This window comes from Lathyrus oleraceus, chromosome 6 (assembly GCF_024323335.1).
Source record: "Lathyrus oleraceus cultivar Zhongwan6 chromosome 6, CAAS_Psat_ZW6_1.0, whole genome shotgun sequence".
Taxonomy (NCBI): domain Eukaryota; kingdom Viridiplantae; phylum Streptophyta; class Magnoliopsida; order Fabales; family Fabaceae; genus Lathyrus; species Lathyrus oleraceus.
The window spans coordinates 288437453-288459797 of NC_066584.1; the positions used below are offsets into that span (position 1 = coordinate 288437453).

General features: G+C 37.2%; 1 protein-coding gene and 2 long non-coding RNA genes across 3 annotated transcripts; 1 reads left to right on the top strand and 2 right to left on the bottom strand.

Annotated features, from left to right (window-relative positions):
* Window positions 1–3851: 3851 nt before the first annotated feature.
* On the bottom strand, window positions 3852–4244 carry LOC127095239 (uncharacterized). The gene has a single exon (XM_051033955.1). It carries the CDS (start codon window positions 4242–4244, stop codon window positions 3852–3854), a length of 393 nt encoding a protein of 130 aa, XP_050889912.1.
* Window positions 4245–17486: 13242 nt separating this feature from the next.
* LOC127098356 (uncharacterized) lies at window positions 17487–19777 on the bottom strand. The gene is made up of 3 exons (XR_007793340.1): window positions 17992–19777; window positions 17814–17905; window positions 17487–17719 (listed from the first exon to the last, which is right to left on the bottom strand). It is a non-coding gene; the product is annotated as an uncharacterized LOC127098356 (long non-coding RNA).
* A 34-nt stretch (window positions 19778–19811) lies between these two features.
* On the top strand, window positions 19812–22056 carry LOC127098355 (uncharacterized). Its single transcript, XR_007793339.1, has 2 exons — window positions 19812–20642; window positions 21860–22056. It is a non-coding gene; the product is annotated as an uncharacterized LOC127098355 (long non-coding RNA).
* Window positions 22057–22345: the final 289 nt, after the last annotated feature.

Here is a 22345-nt window from a genome sequence, read left to right on the forward strand (position 1 = left end):
AATAGCATGACTCGAACTGGTTTGCATAAGGTGAGGTTATCTGAGGTTGTAACGGTAGTTGTTGATGTCAAGATTAAACCCAAGATACTTCTAAACAAGGTTTACTTGCAACCTAGTACGAATTGATGTGTGTTTTGAAATTTCATCTGGCTAAATTTTTAAACGATTTCTATACTGTATCTTGCTTGAAGACAAGCAAAGGTCTAAGTATGGGGGAGTTTGATAACATGAAATAATATCACATTTTTGGACTCGATTTAATTAAATTATATTATTATTTGTTTGGATTTATTTCATTTTATTCGAGATTACTTGGTATTTTTCCTTCTATTTATCTCAGATAATTTATTTGAAGCAAAAGTGGAAAAAAGAAGAAAAGGGGTGCAAAAATGAGGAAAGCAAAAGCCCAGCCCACAATTACAAGCCAGGAGCGTTGAAGTTGTGACGATCGCTACACAAGCTGTGATGAGCGTCACGCCTTACTACCTTGTGTTACGAGCGTAACACATGGTGTGACGTCCGTAACACCCCTCTCCTATATTTTAGGCTCCAGAAGCGCAACAGAGGCACGTTGAAGCCTATTCTTACGCTTGACCCTTGGAACGTGAAGACCATTTTACGGAAAGGACTTTTGGAAACCGTTACAAAGTAGACTAATATAAATAGTTGCTTTTAGCCAACCCTGAAGCTCTCCGTCTCTTTCCGTCGTGCAAGCATATTTTACAGCATTACTTTTCTACAGCTTTCTACTTTATTTGCAATTTTTATTTTCTTTTCCAGTCAATCTTTTAAGCACTAAATTAATTTTTCACACAATAGTTTCTACACCGGAAACTATTGTGTATCTTTTACTAGATCTAACCTTACGTTAGATCCTAGAATTTTATTCCTTCGCTTTTATTTTCCTGTCCGATTGAAGAATTCAAGAACAAATCCAACCGGTTTGTGGTGGAGTGTTCAAGATTGCTATTAATTATTCAGGTTCTTTAATTTATTGTTTTAATTTATATATGCTCTGCATTGCTGTTTATTTATATTGTTTGCCTGATATGGTTTTATTTAAGCATGATGATTGTTTAGACCTGTTTAGCATGTCCGGCTAATTAAATTAGACATCGGTATGTAAAGTAAGCGGAATGAAGGAATCAAAACTAAGTTGGTTTAATTTCATTCAAAAATAAAGTCACTCTTTTTATGGCCTCAATTTACAACATTAATCCCAAAGTTTTTGTACGAGAGTAAAAGACATAAAGAAGTTAAAATCAATAGACCGAAAGTTTGAGTTTTTAACTGGACAGTGTAAATTGGACATTAATTCTAAATCAGGGCGAAAGCAATTTTTAGAGTTAATTAAATTCTAATCTTTTTCAAAAATTATTTTTAAAGGTTGAATGTGAGAACGAGAGTTAAGCATTTAAGTTTAATTATATAATCTAAGTCAATAGAGCGAGAGTTTGAGACGAGGGTGTTTAAACGGTTAGTGTTTTCTTAAAGAAAGTTTCTATAGATTCTATTGTTTTCAAAAGGTGATTTTGGACTTAACTAATAAGTGACAGCTACGTTAATATAAAGTCATGGTCTATTCAACAGAGCGAGAGTTTGAGAAAAGGCTTTTAATCAATAGTGTCTACTGAAAAGATTTATTTTAAAACCAAGAAACCAACGAAGATTTGATTCCCTAATTACGACGAACTACATACCGATATCCGCTTAATTGATATTTAATTTAGATCTAGTTTTAGTTTTACTTTTCCCCGAACAATCAAAGTATCATCTGCCTTAACTTTACGAAGTTTACGAAGTAACCTTAGAAAACGGTATATCGATTCATAAGTCCCTGTGGGATCGATATCTTTTAAAACTATGCGATAGAACTGTGCACTTGCAGTTAGTACCCCAAATCGACTCATAAAGTCGCGATCAGTAGGCTATCTAGGAGCTGACCCAGGGGAAGCCATGATGGAGTTAAAAGCCACTCGTGGGGCTCATTCTAGGTTTCGATGCCTGGAAAAGGTGTATAAACAACAATTGCTTAATGTTGTGTAAGGTGTTGGTGATGCTGAGCAGGTTGTGCACCATAAAGTATGCGCTATTAGAGCATTCATGTTGTATTCATCAAAGCATCTCTAAGTAAGATGCAGAAAAATGTTATCTGATATGGTTAAGAAGATGTATTTTCGGGATTTATCTGGTGTGATCACATAAATGCATCTTCAAAGACAATTTTGAATAACATTGGGGTTCTACTCAATTTGACTGCATTTTAGATATACATGTGGTGTATCCGGAGATGCATCTCCGAAATTTGAGAGATATATTTTTTTTCAAAGGGTGTTTTTCTAACTCATATGATGAATTAACAATTCCCAAAAAAAATTATGAAGAAATTTTAGACCTTAAAAAATAAAACATTAACATTTATTAAATATATAATATTATAACTGTCAATTGTACATTTAGCTCAGGTGGTAAAATTGACTAGGAATAATTTTCAAGTCCCGTGTACAAATTCAGGTAAGGAGAAAAACAATTTTTTTCTTATTATTTTCTATTATAGCTTATAATTTCTTTTTTATTTTGTTATTTATAAATAAAAAACAAATGTTATCTATTTAATCATAATATCGACTTAATATTTAATTTTAGAATTTAATTAAAATACACTAATAATGTAAAAATATTTTACATAGTTAGTTAATTATAGATGTTAGATGTTGAAAAGATTTTAACTTTTATTTTAACCACCTATAAAATCATGCAAACGAATGATGGTGATGAATTGATATTGTAAATTTTGTTATACTGACAATGTATAATAATTAATCTCTTAATTTTATAGTTAAATATATTTTAAATTTTGATATTTTTTAATCTTTATCTTGCATTAAATATAAAATATGAATATTTCTTATAAGTTAAAATTATATTTAATTCATTATTTTAATATAAATAGACTATTAATAATTATAAATTCTATAACTAAAAAATAACTATTTTAATTTTGTTCTATTTTAATTCTTGTTCTATTTTTGAAGTCGTTCACTTGAGAGATAACTGAATCCTAATAAAAATAATCTTAATGCGACTTTATCATTAATTTCATAGCAAATCTTAAAAATCAAATATTTTAACTGAATTTCTTAATGCACCCTATATATTAATAGTACACCACATGAAAAATACTAAAATGCCTCCTGATTTCGGAGATGCATCTTCGGACTCACCTTGGAACGTTTAATGATCTAGACTTGCATCTCCGTAATATTTTAAAAGTCATACACCATACATTAACTCTAAAAGATATTTGACACGCATATTATATCGAAGATGCATCTCAGTTTATTTTTCAGAGAGATGTCTCTGTAACTTATCAGAATAATGCATGTCACATTTTGCTTATATTTATTCAGATGAAGATTTATAAACGTTATGTACCATGTTATGTGACGAAATTTAAACCATATAATCGATATGCGAAAAATGGTGTATATAAATCCAGATGGTCCAAAAATATCATATATAAATAAATTTGAAATACACAATAAAGTAGCATGAGGTGAAAATAAAATACAATCCATAATGAATCCAAAGTACAACTACTATATACTACTGCACTACTGTGTATTTCAGACCAAATATCCTCTGTCTCCTTAGGCTCCTTGACCTTCAATACCCCCGTCCTCTAGCGTTGTCTCTGATATATCAATGCCCTTGTGCCTCTTCACGATGGCATCTAGGACCTGCCTCACATCAGACCCATCAGGGAAGGTAACTCTGTCAATGCATGCATGTGCAATCTCCATTATGCAACGACATCAAGGAAAGACATCCTCAAAATGATCTAACCGTGCCTACTCCTCCTTTAGTATCTCTTGATGAGATAGCCTCGGTGGATCTTCTGGAGCAGCATGCACCATATACGAATGTGGCACCCTGAAGAACCATCTGATGTACTCGTCGACGTAGCTCCAGTCACTCTTATCTGTGTTACTTTGTGCCTCCTCTGATACCAGATGGATCTCATAATCATCAAACATGGCATCCATCTGTCTATATGTCAAAGCAGGATGAGCAGAGACAACATGGTCTCTGAGAATGGTTTGAGTGTAGCCAAACTGCCGCATCACGCGCTCGGGCATATGAGAAGCAGTGAGACGTGATCTGCAAGTCAACCATCCAGAGTATAACGATATCTCGTCAAATGGCTGCATCTCACGGTGATTGATATAGTTGTTGAAGTGCATGTTCTTGGCAATCAAGTAGTCAAGATACACTCTAAACATATCTATCATTTGGTTCCCTCTGAGTGGGAAAATGCAGTAGCATGCGGCATATCCTCGTGTAAGTCAATACGCTTGCCCAACTAGAGATGCGCGGGAAGTGCTTGAGGATCCACTTCTAAAAAGTTTGGAACATGCGAATCATTAGTAAGGGAATTGGAAAGATGAAATGAAAATGACCCATAAAGATTAAAAAACCAATAAATATTACCAACAGTAGTGTGATGTTGCATGTGACCTGTAACACCCTTCTAAAATACCCCGAGTATATAATTAAAATAACACATATCAATCAGAGTAAATATGCAATCAAGGGTGTCACACAACATTTCACACCATAATAACTGTCATGCTCTTTCATTAACTCAAAACATAAAACATTTGCAAAATACGCAGCGGATAGAGATCAAATCGATCATTCAAAACATGCAACATACTACATGTAAACTGGTTCAACAATCATCAACAACAATATTAAAAATGTTCCCTCCCGATGTTACATCTATCAGAGCATGACCCACTTAGGAGACTACACTAGACTCCAAGCATTAGCTTCCACTCAACTCATTTGTTCGTTACCTGAAAAATAGTTGTAAGGGTGAGTTCCTCAATCGATATAATAAGCATTATAAATCATCATGTAATGCTAAGTAAATTCACACATTTCATCACCCTAATCGTAACATACATCCAGTAACGGCACATCAACTCAAACATCATACTTAATATCAACACAATTCCACTCCTCAATTAAATTAAATATCCATACAACAAGCCAACAAAATGCAACTCTAATGAGACTCGACTCGTCATGCATGTGGTACCATTCGGAGTAAAACTCCCAACTTAAAATCATTGCCATTTTATTGGGCATCAAGGCATAAGCCTTCAACTTTCAACTTAAAATTTGCCAATCCAGGCCAACGTGGTGTGAGCAAAGCTCCGACTTAATGCATATGAATGTACATGGCATACACGACTTTAAACTGTCGACAACATAATAATAATAGCAATACAACAATGTTTTCAACAACATCAACTTATAATCAACTTTGGCTCACCAAGCCTACAACTCAGTATTTTCAACAACTTTCCGTACACGGAACAACTCAGCAACATACTTGTATCAACACTTCCTAACATAAATCCAACAAAATTACTCATCACAATCAACTGTAATAGGCCAATCACCAATTAGGTTCGCAACATTAAAAATATCAATTTTCCTAATTTCCAACAGTGTTAACCGGTTAACGCCCTGGGTTAACCGGTTAACGCAGGATAAAACACACTTTCTGGCAAAACGCAACAGTGTTAACCGGTTAACGCCCTGGGTTAACCGGTTAACGCAGGCAAAACAGCACATTTCCACAAAATATAACAGTGTTAACCGGTTAACGCCCTGGGTTAACCGGTTAACGCAGACAAAACAGCAGTTCCTGCGCTAACACAAGGCAGAATGCAGAGTTCTCCGCATTTTCCGCCGTTGGAGGACTTCCGGACCTCCGATTCAATTTCCGTAAAAAGCTATACGTTCGGGGGAACACGACTCACACAATTACGGACTCAATTACAGCTTTAATACAACTTATTCATCACAATATTTCAGCATTCTAAATCCCAATTAGGGTCAATTCAACGGTTTATCACTACCCATTACATGCTAATCTATAATACCCATTAAACGACGATAAACCCCCCTTACCTGAGATAATCCGGCACTCTCTAAGCTTCAAGCTTTTCCGTTCTTCGACCTTTGCTCTCTAGCTCTTCCTCTTTGCCCTTTCTCCACTTTCCACTTTTCAGCCGCTTCTCTGTTTCACGTGAAAACTCTTTACCAAAAATGAAAACCCTTTTCTCTTATTCCAACTTATATATTTTCCACTAATTATTATTCCAAATAATAATAATAATAATAATCCAATAATTCAATTTATTTAATTAAATTAATAAATATATTATTAACTTAATTTAAATAATTCTCTTATTTTATTCGGGGTGTTACAACTCTCCCCCACTAAAAGAGTTTTCGTCCTCGAAAACATACCTCAAGCAAATAACTCTGGATAAGACTCTTTCATCTGACTCTCCAGTTCCCAAGTCACATTGCCACCTGCTGGTCCTCCCTAAGCTACTTTCACTAAGGCAATCTCTTTACCCCGCAACTGCTTCAACTCTCGATCCTCAATCCTCATAGGCGATATTTCAACAGTCAGGTTATCTCTCACCTGTACATCATCTACTTGGATCACATGCGACGGATCATGAATGTACCTCCTCAACTGAGACACATGAAAAACCTCATGCAAATTCGCAAGTGACGGCGGTAAAGCGATACGATAGGCTACCTCTCCTATCCTCTCCAAAATCTGATAAGGACCAATAAATCGAGGTGTCAACTTTTTTGACTTCAAAGCTCGACCAACACCAGTTATCGGAGTAACACGAAGAAACACATGATCTCCCTCTTGGAACTCAAGTGACTTCCTCCTCTTATCATGATAACTCTTCTGACGACTCTGAGCAATTCTCATCTTCTCCTGAATCATCTTAATCTTTTCTGTAGTCTGTTGAACAATCTCCGGTCCAACCACAGCACTCTCACCGGACTCATACCAACATAACGGTGTCCGACATCTCCTACCATACAAAGCTTCAAACGGCGCCATACCAATGAAAACTATTGTTGAAGGTAAACTCAATCAAAGGTAAATAACAATCCCAAGCACCTCCCTTTTCCAAAACGCAAGCTCTCAAAAGATCCTCTAATGACTGAATCGTCCTCTCAGTCTGACCATCAGTCTGCGGGTGATATGCAGAGCTCAATCTCAGCTTAGTTCCCAAAGCCCTCTGCAAACCTTCCCAGAATTTCGATGTAAATCTAGGATCTCTGTCCGAAACAATACTCGACGGAATACCATGCAAACTTACAATTTTCTCAATATACAACTCGGCTAATTTCTCTAACGGATAGTCCATTCTGATCGGAATGAAATGAGCCGACTTTGTCAATCTATCAACAATCACCCAAATAGCTTCAAAATTCTTAATTGTCCTTGGTAAACCAGAAACAAAATCCATACTGATACTATCCCACTTCCACTCTGGAATAGCCAACGGTTGCATTAGCCCAGACGGCTTCTGATGCTCAACCTTTGACTTCTGACAAGTCAAACAAGAATAAACAAAACTCGCAATTTCTCTTTTCATTCCCGGCCACCAAAATAACTTCTTCAAAATGATACATCTTCGTAGCTCCAGGATGAATACTCAACCCACTACGATGCCCTTCTTCAAGAATACTCTTCTTAAGTTCGGCAACATCCAGAATGCACACCCGCTTACCAAATTTCAGAATACCATTTTCATCAACTCTGAATTCACCACCTTGACCCTGATTCACCAGAGTCAACTTATCAACCAAAAGCACATCGGATTTCTGACCCTCTCTGATCTCATCCAGAATACCACTTGTTAACTTCAACATTCCCAATTTAACACTATTGTGAGTACTCTCACACACCAAACTCAAGTCTCTAAACTGCTCAATTAAATCCAATTCCTTAACCATTAGCATAGACATATGTAATGATTTCCGACTCAATGCATCAGCCACTATGTTTGCTTTACCCGGATGGTAATTCAAACCAAAGTCATAATCCTTCAGAAACTCTAACCATCTTCTCTGTCTCATATTCAGCTCTTTCTGATCAAACAAATACTTTAAACTTTTATGGTCACTGAAAACCTCAAATCTTGACCCGTACAAGTAATGCCTCCATAACTTCAGAACAAACACCACAACCGCCAACTCTAAATCGTGCGTCGGGTAGTTCCTCTCATGAACCCTCAGCTGTCTTGAAGCATAAGCTATAACCTGCTTATTCTGCATCAACACGCCACCCAAACCCAACAATGAAGCATCACAGTAAACTTCAAATGATTCCGACGAACTCGGTAATATCAGAATAGGAGCAGTAGTTAACCTTCTCTTTAACTCTTGGAAACCTCCTTCACATTTTGAGTCCCAAACAAACGCTTGCCCCTTCCTAGTCAACATCGTCAATGGTAACGCCAACTTAGAAAATCCCTCAATGAACTTCCTATAATAACCAGCCAAACCAAGGAAACTTCGAATCTCAGCAACAGACTTCGGAGCTTCCCACTTAGATACCGCTTCTATCTTAGAAGGATCAACAGCAACACCACCTCTTGAAATCACATGACCCAGAAAACTTACCTCTCCTAACCAAAATTCACACTTGGACAATTTAGCAAATAACTTCTTTTCTCGTAGAACTCCCAAAACCACTCTCAAATGTTCAGCATGCTCTTCTTCAGATTTCGAATACACCAAAATATCATCAATAAACACCACAACAAACTTGTCTAGGTACGGATGGAAAATCCTATTCATATACTCCATAAATACTCCAGGCGCATTAGTCACACCAAAAGGCATTACAGAATACTCATAATGTCCATACCTTGTTCTGAAAGCAGTCTTCTGAATATCCTCGGTTTTCACACGGATCTGATGATACCCAGATCTCAAATATATTTTGCTGAACACACTTACACCAACCAACTGATCCATCAAATCATCAATCCTCGGCAAAGGATACCGATTCTTGATCGTCACTTTATTCAGTTGCCTGTAGTCCACACACAACCTCATAGTACCTTCTTTCTTCTTAACCAATAACACTGGTGCACCCCACGGTGACACACTCGGACGAATAAATTTCTTATCCAACAGATCTTCCAACTGACTCTTCAATTCAGTTAACTCAACAGCAGACATACGGTACGGAGCTATCGATATCGGCCTAGTACCAGGTACCAAATCAATCGAGAACTCCACTTCACGCTCTGGCGGTAATTCATTCACCTCTTCCGGAAACACATCAGGAAAATCACACACTACGGCTAGATCGCCAATCACCAGTTTATCTTTAGCCTCCAAAGTCGCTAACAGCATAAACAACTCTGCCCCATCAGCTACTTCCTCATTCACTTGCCTTGCTGATAGGAACAAACTCTTTCCTTCCTCAATCTCAGGAAAGACCACCGTCTTATCAAAACAGTTGATAGAAACTCGGTTAAACACCAACCAGTTCATACCCAGAATAACATCAATCTGCACTAGTGGAAGACACACTAGGTCCATCCCAAAGTCTCTACCAAAAATACTCAAAGGACAATTTAAACAAACCGAAGTAGTAGTCACTGAACCCTTCGCAGGAGTATCAATTACCATACTACCAAACATCTCAGATATCTCTAACTTAAGTTTCACAGCACAATCCAAAGATATAAAGGAATGAGTCGCACCTGTGTCAATAATAGCTACAAGAGGAAAGCCATTAATATAACACGTACCTCGGATAAGTCTGTCCTCACTGGAGGTTTGAGTTCCGGTCAATGCGAACACCTTCCCCGTCTGAGATTTCTTTGGCTTCTGACACTGACTTCCAATATGCCCTTCTTCGCCACAATTAAAACAAATCATTTCCTTGTGCTTGCAATCAGCTATTGCATGACCAGTCTTACCACAACGAAAACATCTCTTTACTTCAGCAGTGCATACATTACTCTTATGACCAGCCTGACCACATTTGAAGCAAACTATACCAGCAGGAGCACCTCCCCTACTGGTCCTCTGAGCCAGAGCAGCTCCTTGTTTCCCTTTTCCCACTGGGGCATCATACGGCTTTCCACGGTTTTGATGTTGCTTGCCCCTGCGGTCACTGACAATCTTGTAATGAGCATTATTGTCTTCTTCAAATATCCTGCAGCTATCAACCAATTCAGTAAAAATGCGTATCTTCTGATACCCAACAGCCTTCTTAATTTCAGAGCGCAGTCCATTTTCAAACTTGATGCACTTTGAAAATTCAGCACCAGCACCAGTGTAATGAGGATAAAATTTGGACAGCTCCACAAATTTCGCAGCATAATCAGTGACAGACATGTTTCCTTGCTTCAGCTCAAGGAACTCAATTTCTTTCTTACCACGGACATCTTCCGGATAATACTTTCTCATGAATTCCCTACGGAATACATCCCAAGTAATGACTTCACCTGCCACGGTCAACCTCTCGTGAGTCTCTAGCCACCAGTCATCAGCTTCGACTGCTAGCATGTGAGTACCATACCGAACCTTCTGAGCTGGAGTGCAATCCATAACACGGAAGATTCTCTCAATCTCTTTCAACCATCCCAAGGCTGCATCTGGATCATGCTTCCCTTTAAACACCGGCGGATTCTCTCTCTGAAAAGTCGCCAAGCTACGTGATCCAGCATCACCACCAGCATTTGGCAAGTTCTGCACAGCTTGTGCCATTGCTTGCATTGCGGCAGCCATTGCAGCGTCATTCCTTCCAGCCATTTCAACTTAACAATACAACACAACTTAAAGTTAGATTAGTAACAATACACAATTGTTAGACAGTAACGACACGACAACTGGCCGGACAGACCGACCTGCTCTGATACCACTAATGTAACACCCTTCTAAAATACCCCGAGTATATAATTAAAATAACACATATCAATCAGAGTAAATATGCAATCAAGGGTGTCACACAACATTTCACACCATAATAACTGTCATGCTCTTTCATTAACTCAAAACATAAAACATTTGCAAAATACGCAGCGGATAGAGATCAAATCGATCATTCAAAACATGCAACATACTACATGTAAACTGGTTCAACAATCATCAACAACAATATTAAAAATGTTCCCTCCCGATGTTACATCTATCAGAGCATGACCCACTTAGGAGACTACACTAGACTCCAAGCATTAGCTTCCACTCAACTCATTTGTTCGTTACCTGAAAAATAGTTGTAAGGGTGAGTTCCTCAATCGATATAATAAGCATTATAAATCATCATGTAATGCTAAGTAAATTCACACATTTCATCACCCTAATCGTAACATACATCCAGTAACGGCACATCAACTCAAACATCATACTTAATATCAACACAATTCCACTCCTCAATTAAATTAAATATCCATACAACAAGCCAACAAAATGCAACTCTAATGAGACTCGACTCGTCATGCATGTGGTACCATTCGGAGTAAAACTCCCAACTTAAAATCATTGCCATTTTATTGGGCATCAAGGCATAAGCCTTCAACTTTCAACTTAAAATTTGCCAATCCAGGCCAACGTGGTGTGAGCAAAGCTCCGACTTAATGCATATGAATGTACATGGCATACACGACTTTAAACTGTCGACAACATAATAATAATAGCAATACAACAATGTTTTCAACAACATCAACTTATAATCAACTTTGGCTCACCAAGCCTACAACTCAGTATTTTCAACAACTTTCCGTACACGGAACAACTCAGCAACATACTTGTATCAACACTTCCTAACATAAATCCAACAAAATTACTCATCACAATCAACTGTAATAGGCCAATCACCAATTAGGTTCGCAACATTAAAAATATCAATTTTCCTAATTTCCAACAGTGTTAACCGGTTAACGCCCTGGGTTAACCGGTTAACGCAGGATAAAACACACTTTCTGGCAAAACGCAACAGTGTTAACCGGTTAACGCCCTGGGTTAACCGGTTAACGCAGGCAAAACAGCACATTTCCACAAAATATAACAGTGTTAACCGGTTAACGCCCTGGGTTAACCGGTTAACGCAGACAAAACAGCAGTTCCTGCGCTAACACAAGGCAGAATGCAGAGTTCTCCGCATTTTCCGCCGTTGGAGGACTTCCGGACCTCCGATTCAATTTCCGTAAAAAGCTATACGTTCGGGGGAACACGACTCACACAATTACGGACTCAATTACAGCTTTAATACAACTTATTCATCACAATATTTCAGCATTCTAAATCCCAATTAGGGTCAATTCAACGGTTTATCACTACCCATTACATGCTAATCTATAATACCCATTAAACGACGATAAACCCCCCTTACCTGAGATAATCCGGCACTCTCTAAGCTTCAAGCTTTTCCGTTCTTCGACCTTTGCTCTCTAGCTCTTCCTCTTTGCCCTTTCTCCACTTTCCACTTTTCAGCCGCTTCTCTGTTTCACGTGAAAACTCTTTACCAAAAATGAAAACCCTTTTCTCTTATTCCAACTTATATATTTTCCACTAATTATTATTCCAAATAATAATAATAATAATAATCCAATAATTCAATTTATTTAATTAAATTAATAAATATATTATTAACTTAATTTAAATAATTCTCTTATTTTATTCGGGGTGTTACATGACCTGCTCCGTCTTCCATCTACAACCCTCTGAGAACTTCGAGTACAAGTAAACCAAACAAGCTACCCCCCAGTTGTACTCTTGGATCCACTAGAATTCCTCGAATTACTATAGGTAGACGAGATATGTATAAGAGGCACTTTTGTCCATAAAAATCACAGTGCATACCAAATAAAACACATATGCTCTCATAGCATACACTCTATGGAGCCCCACCTACTCGCCATCGCCTCTAGCCTCCTGAGCTCTAAGAAGCTAATTTGTATATACCTTTTTCAAGAATTAAAACCTAGCATGATCCTCTATGGTTCTCTCTATCTCCGACATCACAGCCTCTAGGTCAACTCCTAGATAGTCTGTCATCAACTTGAGTGCATCGTCTTTGCTAATCCTCTCACGGTCTAGAAGTTTCCCCCTAATCGAAAGATATAGAAAAGACGATATATCATCGAGTGTGATAAATATCTCACCAAGCAGGAGATGAAATGATGAAGTCTCGCTGTGTTGGTGTAAGCCCTAGAGGCCAATACTTTTGGTACTTGTATCGAATTATTTATTAATAATAAAAGGCCTTTTCTTTATTATGTTTGTTTAATAAAGTCCCTAGAATAGTTAGTCCGTTTAATGTATCAAGTATGACTTAATCATGAGATCACATTAAACATAAGGACACTATTCTTAAAGTATCCGTAATCAAGCTTTATTGTGAAGTGGGATAACATTAAAGCATGAAGACTATTATGTCCATAGACTGATGATCACATCTCATGGATCATGGATAAAGAGTTATCAAGTCTTAAACATAGGTATGAATATTAAGAGTAATATTTATACTGGATTGACCCGCTATGAGAATACTATATAGAATGTTATTCAAAGTGTCATAAGTTATTCTCATGGTGATAATGGTGTATACCACCCTTCGACCTGAAACCACTGTGGACCCTAGATGTAGAGTCGAGTGCCTTATTGCTGATCAAACATTGTCCGTAACTGGATGACCATAAAGACAATTGATGGGTACTCCACGAAGCATGCTAAGGGACATGAGTGACCTAGATGGAATTTGCCCATCCTGTGTAACAGGATAAATGTCTATGGGCCCAATATTGAACTGGACAAGGATGACACGGTCTATGCCTTGTGTTCAATATAGGCATAAGGGCAAAAGGGTAATTATACACATAAGTATTATCACAGAAGGATTTGTCAGATCACATGACATTTTCGTGTCTTGGGTAGCAGTGATGTATTGCTAGATACCGCTCACTATTTATTATGTTAAATGCGTGATTTAATATAATTGCCAATGCCGCGAAAACCTACAGGGTCACACACAAAGGACGGATTGATGAGAGATAGAGTAACTAAGGAATACCATAAGGTACGGTGCACTTAAGTGAATTGTAGAACATCATAAGGTACGGTGTACTTAAGTAGAATACGAAATATGGTAAGGTACCACACGCTTAAGTGATATTGGCATATTATAAGATATGGGCCACATACACTTGAGTGGGCTTTTTAGCTTGCATCCCACACAAGTGGTTTTATAAATAGAACCCTTGTGTAGAAGCATTTGTGAAGTTGCAATTTCGTTTCTCTCTCTCTCTCTCTCTCTCTCTCTCTCTCACTCACTCAAAGCCTTCATTCGTAGCAGCTAGCACTGAGATTGAAGGAATCCGTTCGTGTGGACTGAGTAGAGGCGTTGTCATCGTTCAACTTTCGTGATCGCTCTGTAGATCTGCATCAAAGGTTACAATCGCCACAAGAGGTAACGATTCTATCACTGATCATGCCCATTCGTAAGGATCATTAAAGGAGAAACTTTAAATTCTGCTGCGTTTTGGATCGCCCTTCTCCTTCAGTGGTATCAGAGCCACTTACGAAACCATGCATCTGATAGCTGTTTATTTTCTGTATTTTCTGTATTAATACGATAAAAAGACAAAATGAATCAAAGAATAAACGAGTAATTAAATTGAGATCGATCAAGTTATATATATGATATAAGTAATCCTTATGCAAAATACGGTATATATGATATAGTATTTCTGTTCCATTCATTCAAACACTTAATGGTTGTTTTCCTTTGAGCGATCAATGGTCATTTGCTTCTTGATCCGACATTAGTATGGTGAAGCAATGACGTGTTGATCAATCATACTGAATCAACAATCGAGATGTGTTTGACAGTCTGAAATTGGTGCATTAGGGTTAATGACAGCACAAGGGTTGTGTTGTCAAAGAGTTATGCATTAGGGTTAATGACGGCGCAAGGGTTGTGTTGTCAAAGAGTTATGCATTAGGGTTAATGACGACACAAGGGTTGTGTTGTCAAAGAGTTATGTGATTAGGGTTGTGACTGCGCAAGAGTTGTGCTTTAAAGTATCAAGTGTTGGCAGCGGACCCCCGGCTAACTCTGCGTAGTGTGATCGGTCTCCGAAATTTAATTTGGTTTTAATTAATTAAAAGAATTAAAATTAATAATAATGATAATGTGTTTATTATTATTGTCTTGTGGTGATCGGTTATGGCCTTAGTTTTCCTTTATTTTGTTTTGGGTTTTAAAATACGACCTGCGTGTCGTGCCTCTCTTTTAATCTCTTAATGTAACTTCTTTTCTCATCTCACTCCCTTGTATGTAAAACAACTTTCTTTTATGTAATGTAATGTTATGAAGAAAGAGAAGAATTCAATATCAAAGGAGGACAACCTTGAAGATCTTGCTTGGAGAAGCTTAGATCGTTATTAGGTCAACTTAGGTTCTCTCATTGGCTTGGGAGAACAATTGCGCTAGGGGCCATAACTGTTTCATTATGTATGTATGTTGATGCATATGAATGTATGTTGATGCATGTGAGAGACGATTTATATGATAAATAAGCCGGTGAGATCAGAATAATTGCAAATTCCCTCAAATTAAATATTAAGTTTATGCTTTCCAAGTTTTAGCACTCATCAAGACTAGTATCGGATAATGTATGTTTCGCCTACACGAGGTGCATGTTCTATATTAGTAAGGTGCGATGGGATAATTGTAATATCCAATTGTTAAAACAATGGGTCAAACTTAACTAAACAAATTATAATAAGATTATATATGTTTAGAAGCAAGAGTTGGAAATGATCTATGTGATGGATTGGAATAAGGAGTTATTCACCCAACTAAAATATTCGAGAGTTGTATTAGATACAATTGGAAGGAGTTCCTACCTAAATTGAAGGAGAATTGCCATCCAAGGCACAACGGAATTTAAAAATTTCTCCATTTAGTGATCCTTACGAATGGGCATGATCAGTGATAGAATCGTTACCTCTTGTGGCGATCCAAACCTTTGGTGCAGATCTCTTGTAACGATCAAAACCTTAGATACAAATCCACGGAGCGATCACGAACGTTGAACGATGACAACGTCTCTACTCAGTCCACACGAACGGATTCCTTCAATCGCAGTGCTAGCTGTTATGAATGAAGGCTTTGAGTGAGAGAAAGAGAGATACGAAATTCCAACTCTTCAGTTGTGTTGTATTCCCATACAATGCTTCTGCACAAGAGTTCTATTTATAGAACCACTTGTATGGGCTTCAAGCCAAAAAGCCCACTTAAGTGCATTTTGCCCATATCTCATAATATGCCAAAATCACTTAAGTATTTGGTACCTTACCATACTTCGTATTCTACTTAAGTACACCGTACCTTACGGTGTTCCTTAGTTGCTCTATCTCTCATCAATCCGTCCTTTGTGTGTGACCCTGTAGGTTTTCGCGACGTTGACAATTATATTAAATCACGCATTTAACATAATAAACAGTGAGCGGTATCTAGCAACACATCACTGCTACCCAAGTCACGAAAATGTCATGTGATCTAACAAAACCTCCTGTGATAATAATTATGTGTATAATTATCCCTTTGCCCTTATGTCTATATTGAACACAAGGTATAGACCGTGTCACCCTTGTCCAGTTCAATATTGGGCCCATAGACATTTATCCTGTTACGCAGGATGGGCAAATTCCATCTAGGACACTCATGTCCCTCAACATGCTTTGTGGAGTACCCATCAACTGTCTTAATGGTTATCCAGTTACGGACAATGTTGGATCAACAATAAAGCACTCGACTCTACATCTAGGATCCATAGTGGTTTCAGGTCGAAGAGTGGTATACAATATTATCACCATGAGAAAGACTTATGACACTTTGCATAACTTTCTATATAGTATTCTCATAGCGGGTCAATCCGGTATAAATATTACTCCTAATATTCATATCTATGTTTAAGACTTGATAACTCTTTATCCATGATCCATGAGATGTGATCATCAGTCTACAAACATAATAGTCTTAATGCTTTAATATTATCCCACTTCACACTAAAGCTCGACTACGAATACTTTAAGAATAGTGTCCTTATGTTTAATGTGCTCTCATGATTAAGTCACACTTAATACATTAAACGGAGAGAAAGAGAGATACGAAATTCCAACTCTTTACATGGGGTGTTTGAAGTGGGGTGACACATTTGTTCCATACTTGCCTGACAGATGTTTACGTCAGTTCGGGTATAAGCAGTATGTTCCATCCCCACCTCTTGATTGTATGATGGCGACTGATATTGATGTTGATTGGATTGGTTACCATCTGAGCGTTATTGTTGTGATCCGTCCAACTACCCTGGCCACCACTCTATCTGATATAGAAGATGGTTATCTGGAGTGGTATTATTGTGTTTCGCATCCACGTTTGGCCCCTCCCCATCGTGACGAACCAAGAGAGGTATCAGTTCCTGTTTATGACGCAGGACCATCTGATCCTAATTGGACTCGTGTATCTACATTGATTCATCGTTATCTGAGACAGGTTAATGTCGAAGAGGAAGATCCATAGTTTGCTGATTTATTTGAAGCTTTGCATATTTCTCGTTCACATTGATTTATGTATTAAGTTTTAGAATTGAATATAATAGACATAATATAATATTCATGTTTTGATTACATATTCATGTTTTTGAGTACATATTCATGCTAATATAGGCGTAAGTAATTGCCAATGTTGTAGACGTCCTGCAAATCCTAACATCCAAGACGTTGCTGTCTGACAACGAAACTTCTTCCAATCTAATGTGACCGGTGGCAACGGAAACCCCTATTTCATGTTAACCTGATGACAATAGTTAAAACATATATTTAATAAAGTGAAATAATTAAAATATTAAGTCATTCGAAAAGAAGCTCTAATGTTGCCCAATTGTAACCTCAAGTTGTTATTCATAGCTTCCCAACATTTGACCATGTCACATATATTGTTTCCTAACATCTGCTTTAACTTCCAATGAGCAGATTCAACCTAAAAATATTGAAAATAACACATAAAAAAATACATAGAAAAAATATCACATAGAAAAATAACATAGAAAAAATTATAACACGTACCGATTAGTCGTTGTGTTACCCAAATGTAGCACTCGATTAATTCATGCTCCAACAAATCTATGTCTATGTGGAGTCAACCATGTGTCTTTCACATAATTAATAAATCCACTATAATCAACACATGCTTGCTCAAGTTGATGCAACCGTTGACCATACTCAACCTCATCACTAGCCCAAACAACTTTCATCCATAACGTGTCTATCGTCTTTTGCAGGTTATTCACCACATGTTGTTTGCATTTTGTACCAACATTTTTGTTAATGTAAAATCTACATAGCAAATTAATCGACCTGGGAAACACAATTTCAATTGCTTTCATCAAAGCAAGATCTCTATTTGTCAAAATCACTTGTGGACACAAATCTTTCTTCACAAACAATTCTTTTAGTTTCTCCAATACCCAGCAAAAATTCTCTGTCTGCTCAGACTCCATATACGCAAATGCAACAGCAAAAATCAACTCGGTTGATGTCATGCCAACAATTTCAAATAAAGGTTGTCTATATTTGTTTGTCTTGTAGGTGCTATCCATAACTAACACAATAGAAAAAATATTCAACAACTTAACTGACTCAGGATGGACCCAAAATATATCTCTCACAACTTTCGAGTCATCTTTTTTTATACTCCAATACGCATAGACTGCATCCTCAATAAGCTTAAAAAATGTTGTATCTCACTTCTAGGACCTTTTATCTCTTTTTGTATCACACTTTTATGCTTGTATACTTGCGTAATTTGAGTGACATTATCAGGATCTCGGTCTTGCAAGGAAAACAATATGTGTCTAGGTGGTACATATCTCTTTGTCCAATCAGCGACATATTGCTTCTCATCTGTGGTCAATCTACCAATAAAGGAATGACATTCTAATCTATTAGGTAAACCATGATTATGTAACCCATATTTTATATCAATCTTCCAACCAGACCCATCTTTCACCGGATTCGACCTGATTTTAAATGGGCATCCACATTTCTTGGACGCACTTTGGGTTTCACTATCAATATTCTTGTGTTTCCCACCTTTATCACAACCAAATATTAATTTGTTACTTCTCCCTCTCTTGCCTGTTTCAGTATCTGAACAAGTGATAATAACAGTTACTCTATTATCGATTCCAACCTTTTTAATCCATCTTATCACCTCTTCTCGTGTACCAAATTTTTCAGTCGTTAAAAAATGCATCAGAAGTATCTACACATATTTGGGGAAGATTTTTCATTCTTGCACAATAAAAAAAATTCAAAAAAAATCCCCAAAAAAAGTCAAAAAAGAAAAATTGCAAAGCGGAAGTCTTCAAAGAAGAGTTCCGGAATACATAAAAACAATACCGGAAGACTTCAACAAAGAGTTTCGGTATATGTCACTTTGTTTACCAGAACTCTTTCAATAAGTGTTCCGGAACGTTTCTTTTTTATTAAAGAACCATAACTCTTTGTTGAAGTCTTCCGGTTTACTAATTGCAGTGTTCCAGATGTCTTTCGTTTAGTCTTCCAATTTGAAAAAAATACATACCAAAGTCTTTTTCCAGGAGTTCCGGTGCGAGGGTGGAATGTGTAATTTCCGAAAGTATCAACTGAATGGTAAAAATGAAATGATAAATTGACTAAAAACAGTTAAGTATAAAATTGGTGTTTTTAAAAAATTATTGGGGTTTGAGGCTAAATGTAGGGGTATGAAGTAAAATTTTCGTGTAACATATAAGGGGCGTATGGGCCTTAATGGTTCAAATCCCACTTGACTTCAGATCCAAACGACTGTAATGTGATACGAAAAATGGCTTGGGCCTTGGATCCGTCCTGAACCTTTGCCTCCATCGGTCCAATTCAAAAGTATCTTCGTCAAAAGCTTGGTCGCGCCACATACAACCTATCGCGTTTTCGAATTTGAAACGGTGCAATCGGAAACCAAGAGAAAGCATAAATCTGGACCAAACCTCTCAAATCGGATCCATCAATGGCAACCTGCAACGATCCTGCGTGCTCTCCAATTTGTGATTTGTACTTTCTCGCCGTAAAATCCCTCGTCTCAAGCACAACTCAAATCCAGAGACGTAAAACAGAATTCGGCGCAGTGGAGGATACGCTCAGAACTGAATCATGTCAATGAAGTGAAGGTTGCAAGACACTTACCAGAATTCTGCGCGGCGATTCTTCGAAGTCGACGTCAACTTCACAGGTAAATAATCTTTCTATTTCTTCCTCGATTCTCTCCTTCTTCTCCTGTCTTGATTCCCTTCTTCTCCTTCTGCTTGAATTGTCCTTCTTCTTCCCTCTACTGTTGGTGCGATTTTCTGTTTGCGTATGCGTGCGTTTTTTGCTTCTATTTTGATGCCCTGAGAATTGTCGAGCTTCTTCTTCTCTTCTCTTCCGTTTCTGTCTCTGTTGTGTTCTTGTTGTTGGAAGGTTGGAGGTGTGCGAGAGTGTATCAGAATCAGTTAGGGAGGTTCGTTCTGGAAGGTTTGGTTACCGGGTTTTGTTAAGGGTGATGGCAGATGAAGTTATGGAAGTTGTTGAAGAGTTATGGAGTCTGTTATCAAGTTCTAGAGACAGTTGAAAGTTCTGTTGGAATGAGGAGGAATCTCTAGTTTGTTAGAAGGTTGAATGGAGATTGAGAGCAAAAAAACTCTCCCCCAATGATGACACAGGTATCCTTTTTATAGAGCTCTTTTCTGTTATTAAATGTGCTTGAAATTAACAATGAAACTCGCCTCAAATGCAGTTGGTTACAAATGAACAAGTTAGTTGAAATTCAGATTGAAACTTAAATGAAATATTCAATGAAATGCTATTTTTTATGAGCTGAAAATACTGTTATGTCCTTCTTTGAAAAATTAACAACTAGCTATGTTATACTGGTTTTCTCATTATTATTATGTTTTTATCCATTTGCAATTCCAAGTGAAATGAACTTGATAAGATCCCTGCAGAAATTCGATTAGGTTCATGCTATGCTTATTAGTGACAGGTTCTGCTATGACAGTTGGTGCCTAAATGGTGTGGCTTTCTGATTTAAATCCTGTTATCGAATTCATTTGCTGCTAACTATTGTAAAGTGCAATTACCATGTTAGATGCTATCCTATTATTAAGTTAGTTCAATTGGATTGGGATTTCAGATGGGGTTACTAATGCACATGTGGTGTGGATATTAGTTTGGTTAATGTTGAGTTGAACCTGAACTGATCAAGATGCTCATGGTTTTAACCTTTCTACGGGATTTGATCAAGTGGCCGTATGCATTGCAGGTTTGGGAAGCATAATGTTCACATCTCCCTTCTGACTCAGTTCAACCTCTTTGCTTAGCTTGTTATGAGTTTTGTTTGTGGCTTGGATTTCAAAGGGAAGATGTTAATGCATTAATATGTTTAGCTAGTGAAAATAAATGTAGACTTAAGGTGTTAAGTTGAAATTGCTTAACGTGTTAGATTGATGTCATCATGAAAACTTAGGATTAGTGGGTTTGAAGTGGATTTTGGCCTTGAACTGAGTTTGCAGGTTAATCCACATTTGAGTTTTCATTACTCTATTTGTATTGTAGATTACGGTGGTGGAGATGGGGGGACATGTTTAGGGGTTCATGAGCTGACTTGGATCGTTATGATGCTTGTTGGATTTTGTTTGAGAATTGTTCCAGGTCATTGAAAAATTGTGCTTGAATGATGGTTTAGATTATTGCAAAATTCTGCTATTGAAAGAAAAACGGTTAGAAACCTTATGATGTTTGATTATTAATTCTTGTAGGAACTGCTGCCTGTTAGAAAATTATATGAACTTGTGAAAACCAAAGTTTGTTGTTGGTCATTTTGTTTGTATGCTAACAACCCAATAGGCTACTAATGTGATATTTCCGGTGTATGTGGCAGCTAGGACTTGAAGTGCATTCGGTCCAATGGAATGCTTGGTGAAACTTTGATTGATTGAAACCGATTTTTGGATAATGGTTGAATTGTGTTGTGATTTTTGTGCATGGGATTGAAGTTTTGTATTTGTGTTTAGGGATGATTAAATGTATGAAGATATCGAACTAAATGATTTATGTATGGAAATGGTGTTTGTAATATATGCATTGAATTTGAATGTTTGGAAATGAAATAGATTTAGTTTATGTACTTGAATGAAATTGGAAGTGAAGATGTGAGAATGTAGATTGGAAAGGGATTGGTTTATGTAAGATTATTATATGCTTGTAATTCAACCTTGTGATTCAAATTCAAATCAAGCTTTATTCTTTTTGTATGAAATGTATTATGAGATGCAAGTTTCTAGATTACACCGCAAATGACTAATGAAATAGATTAACACGTGGGATATACACCAAACTTAGTATAATAAAAAATTGATTGACCAAA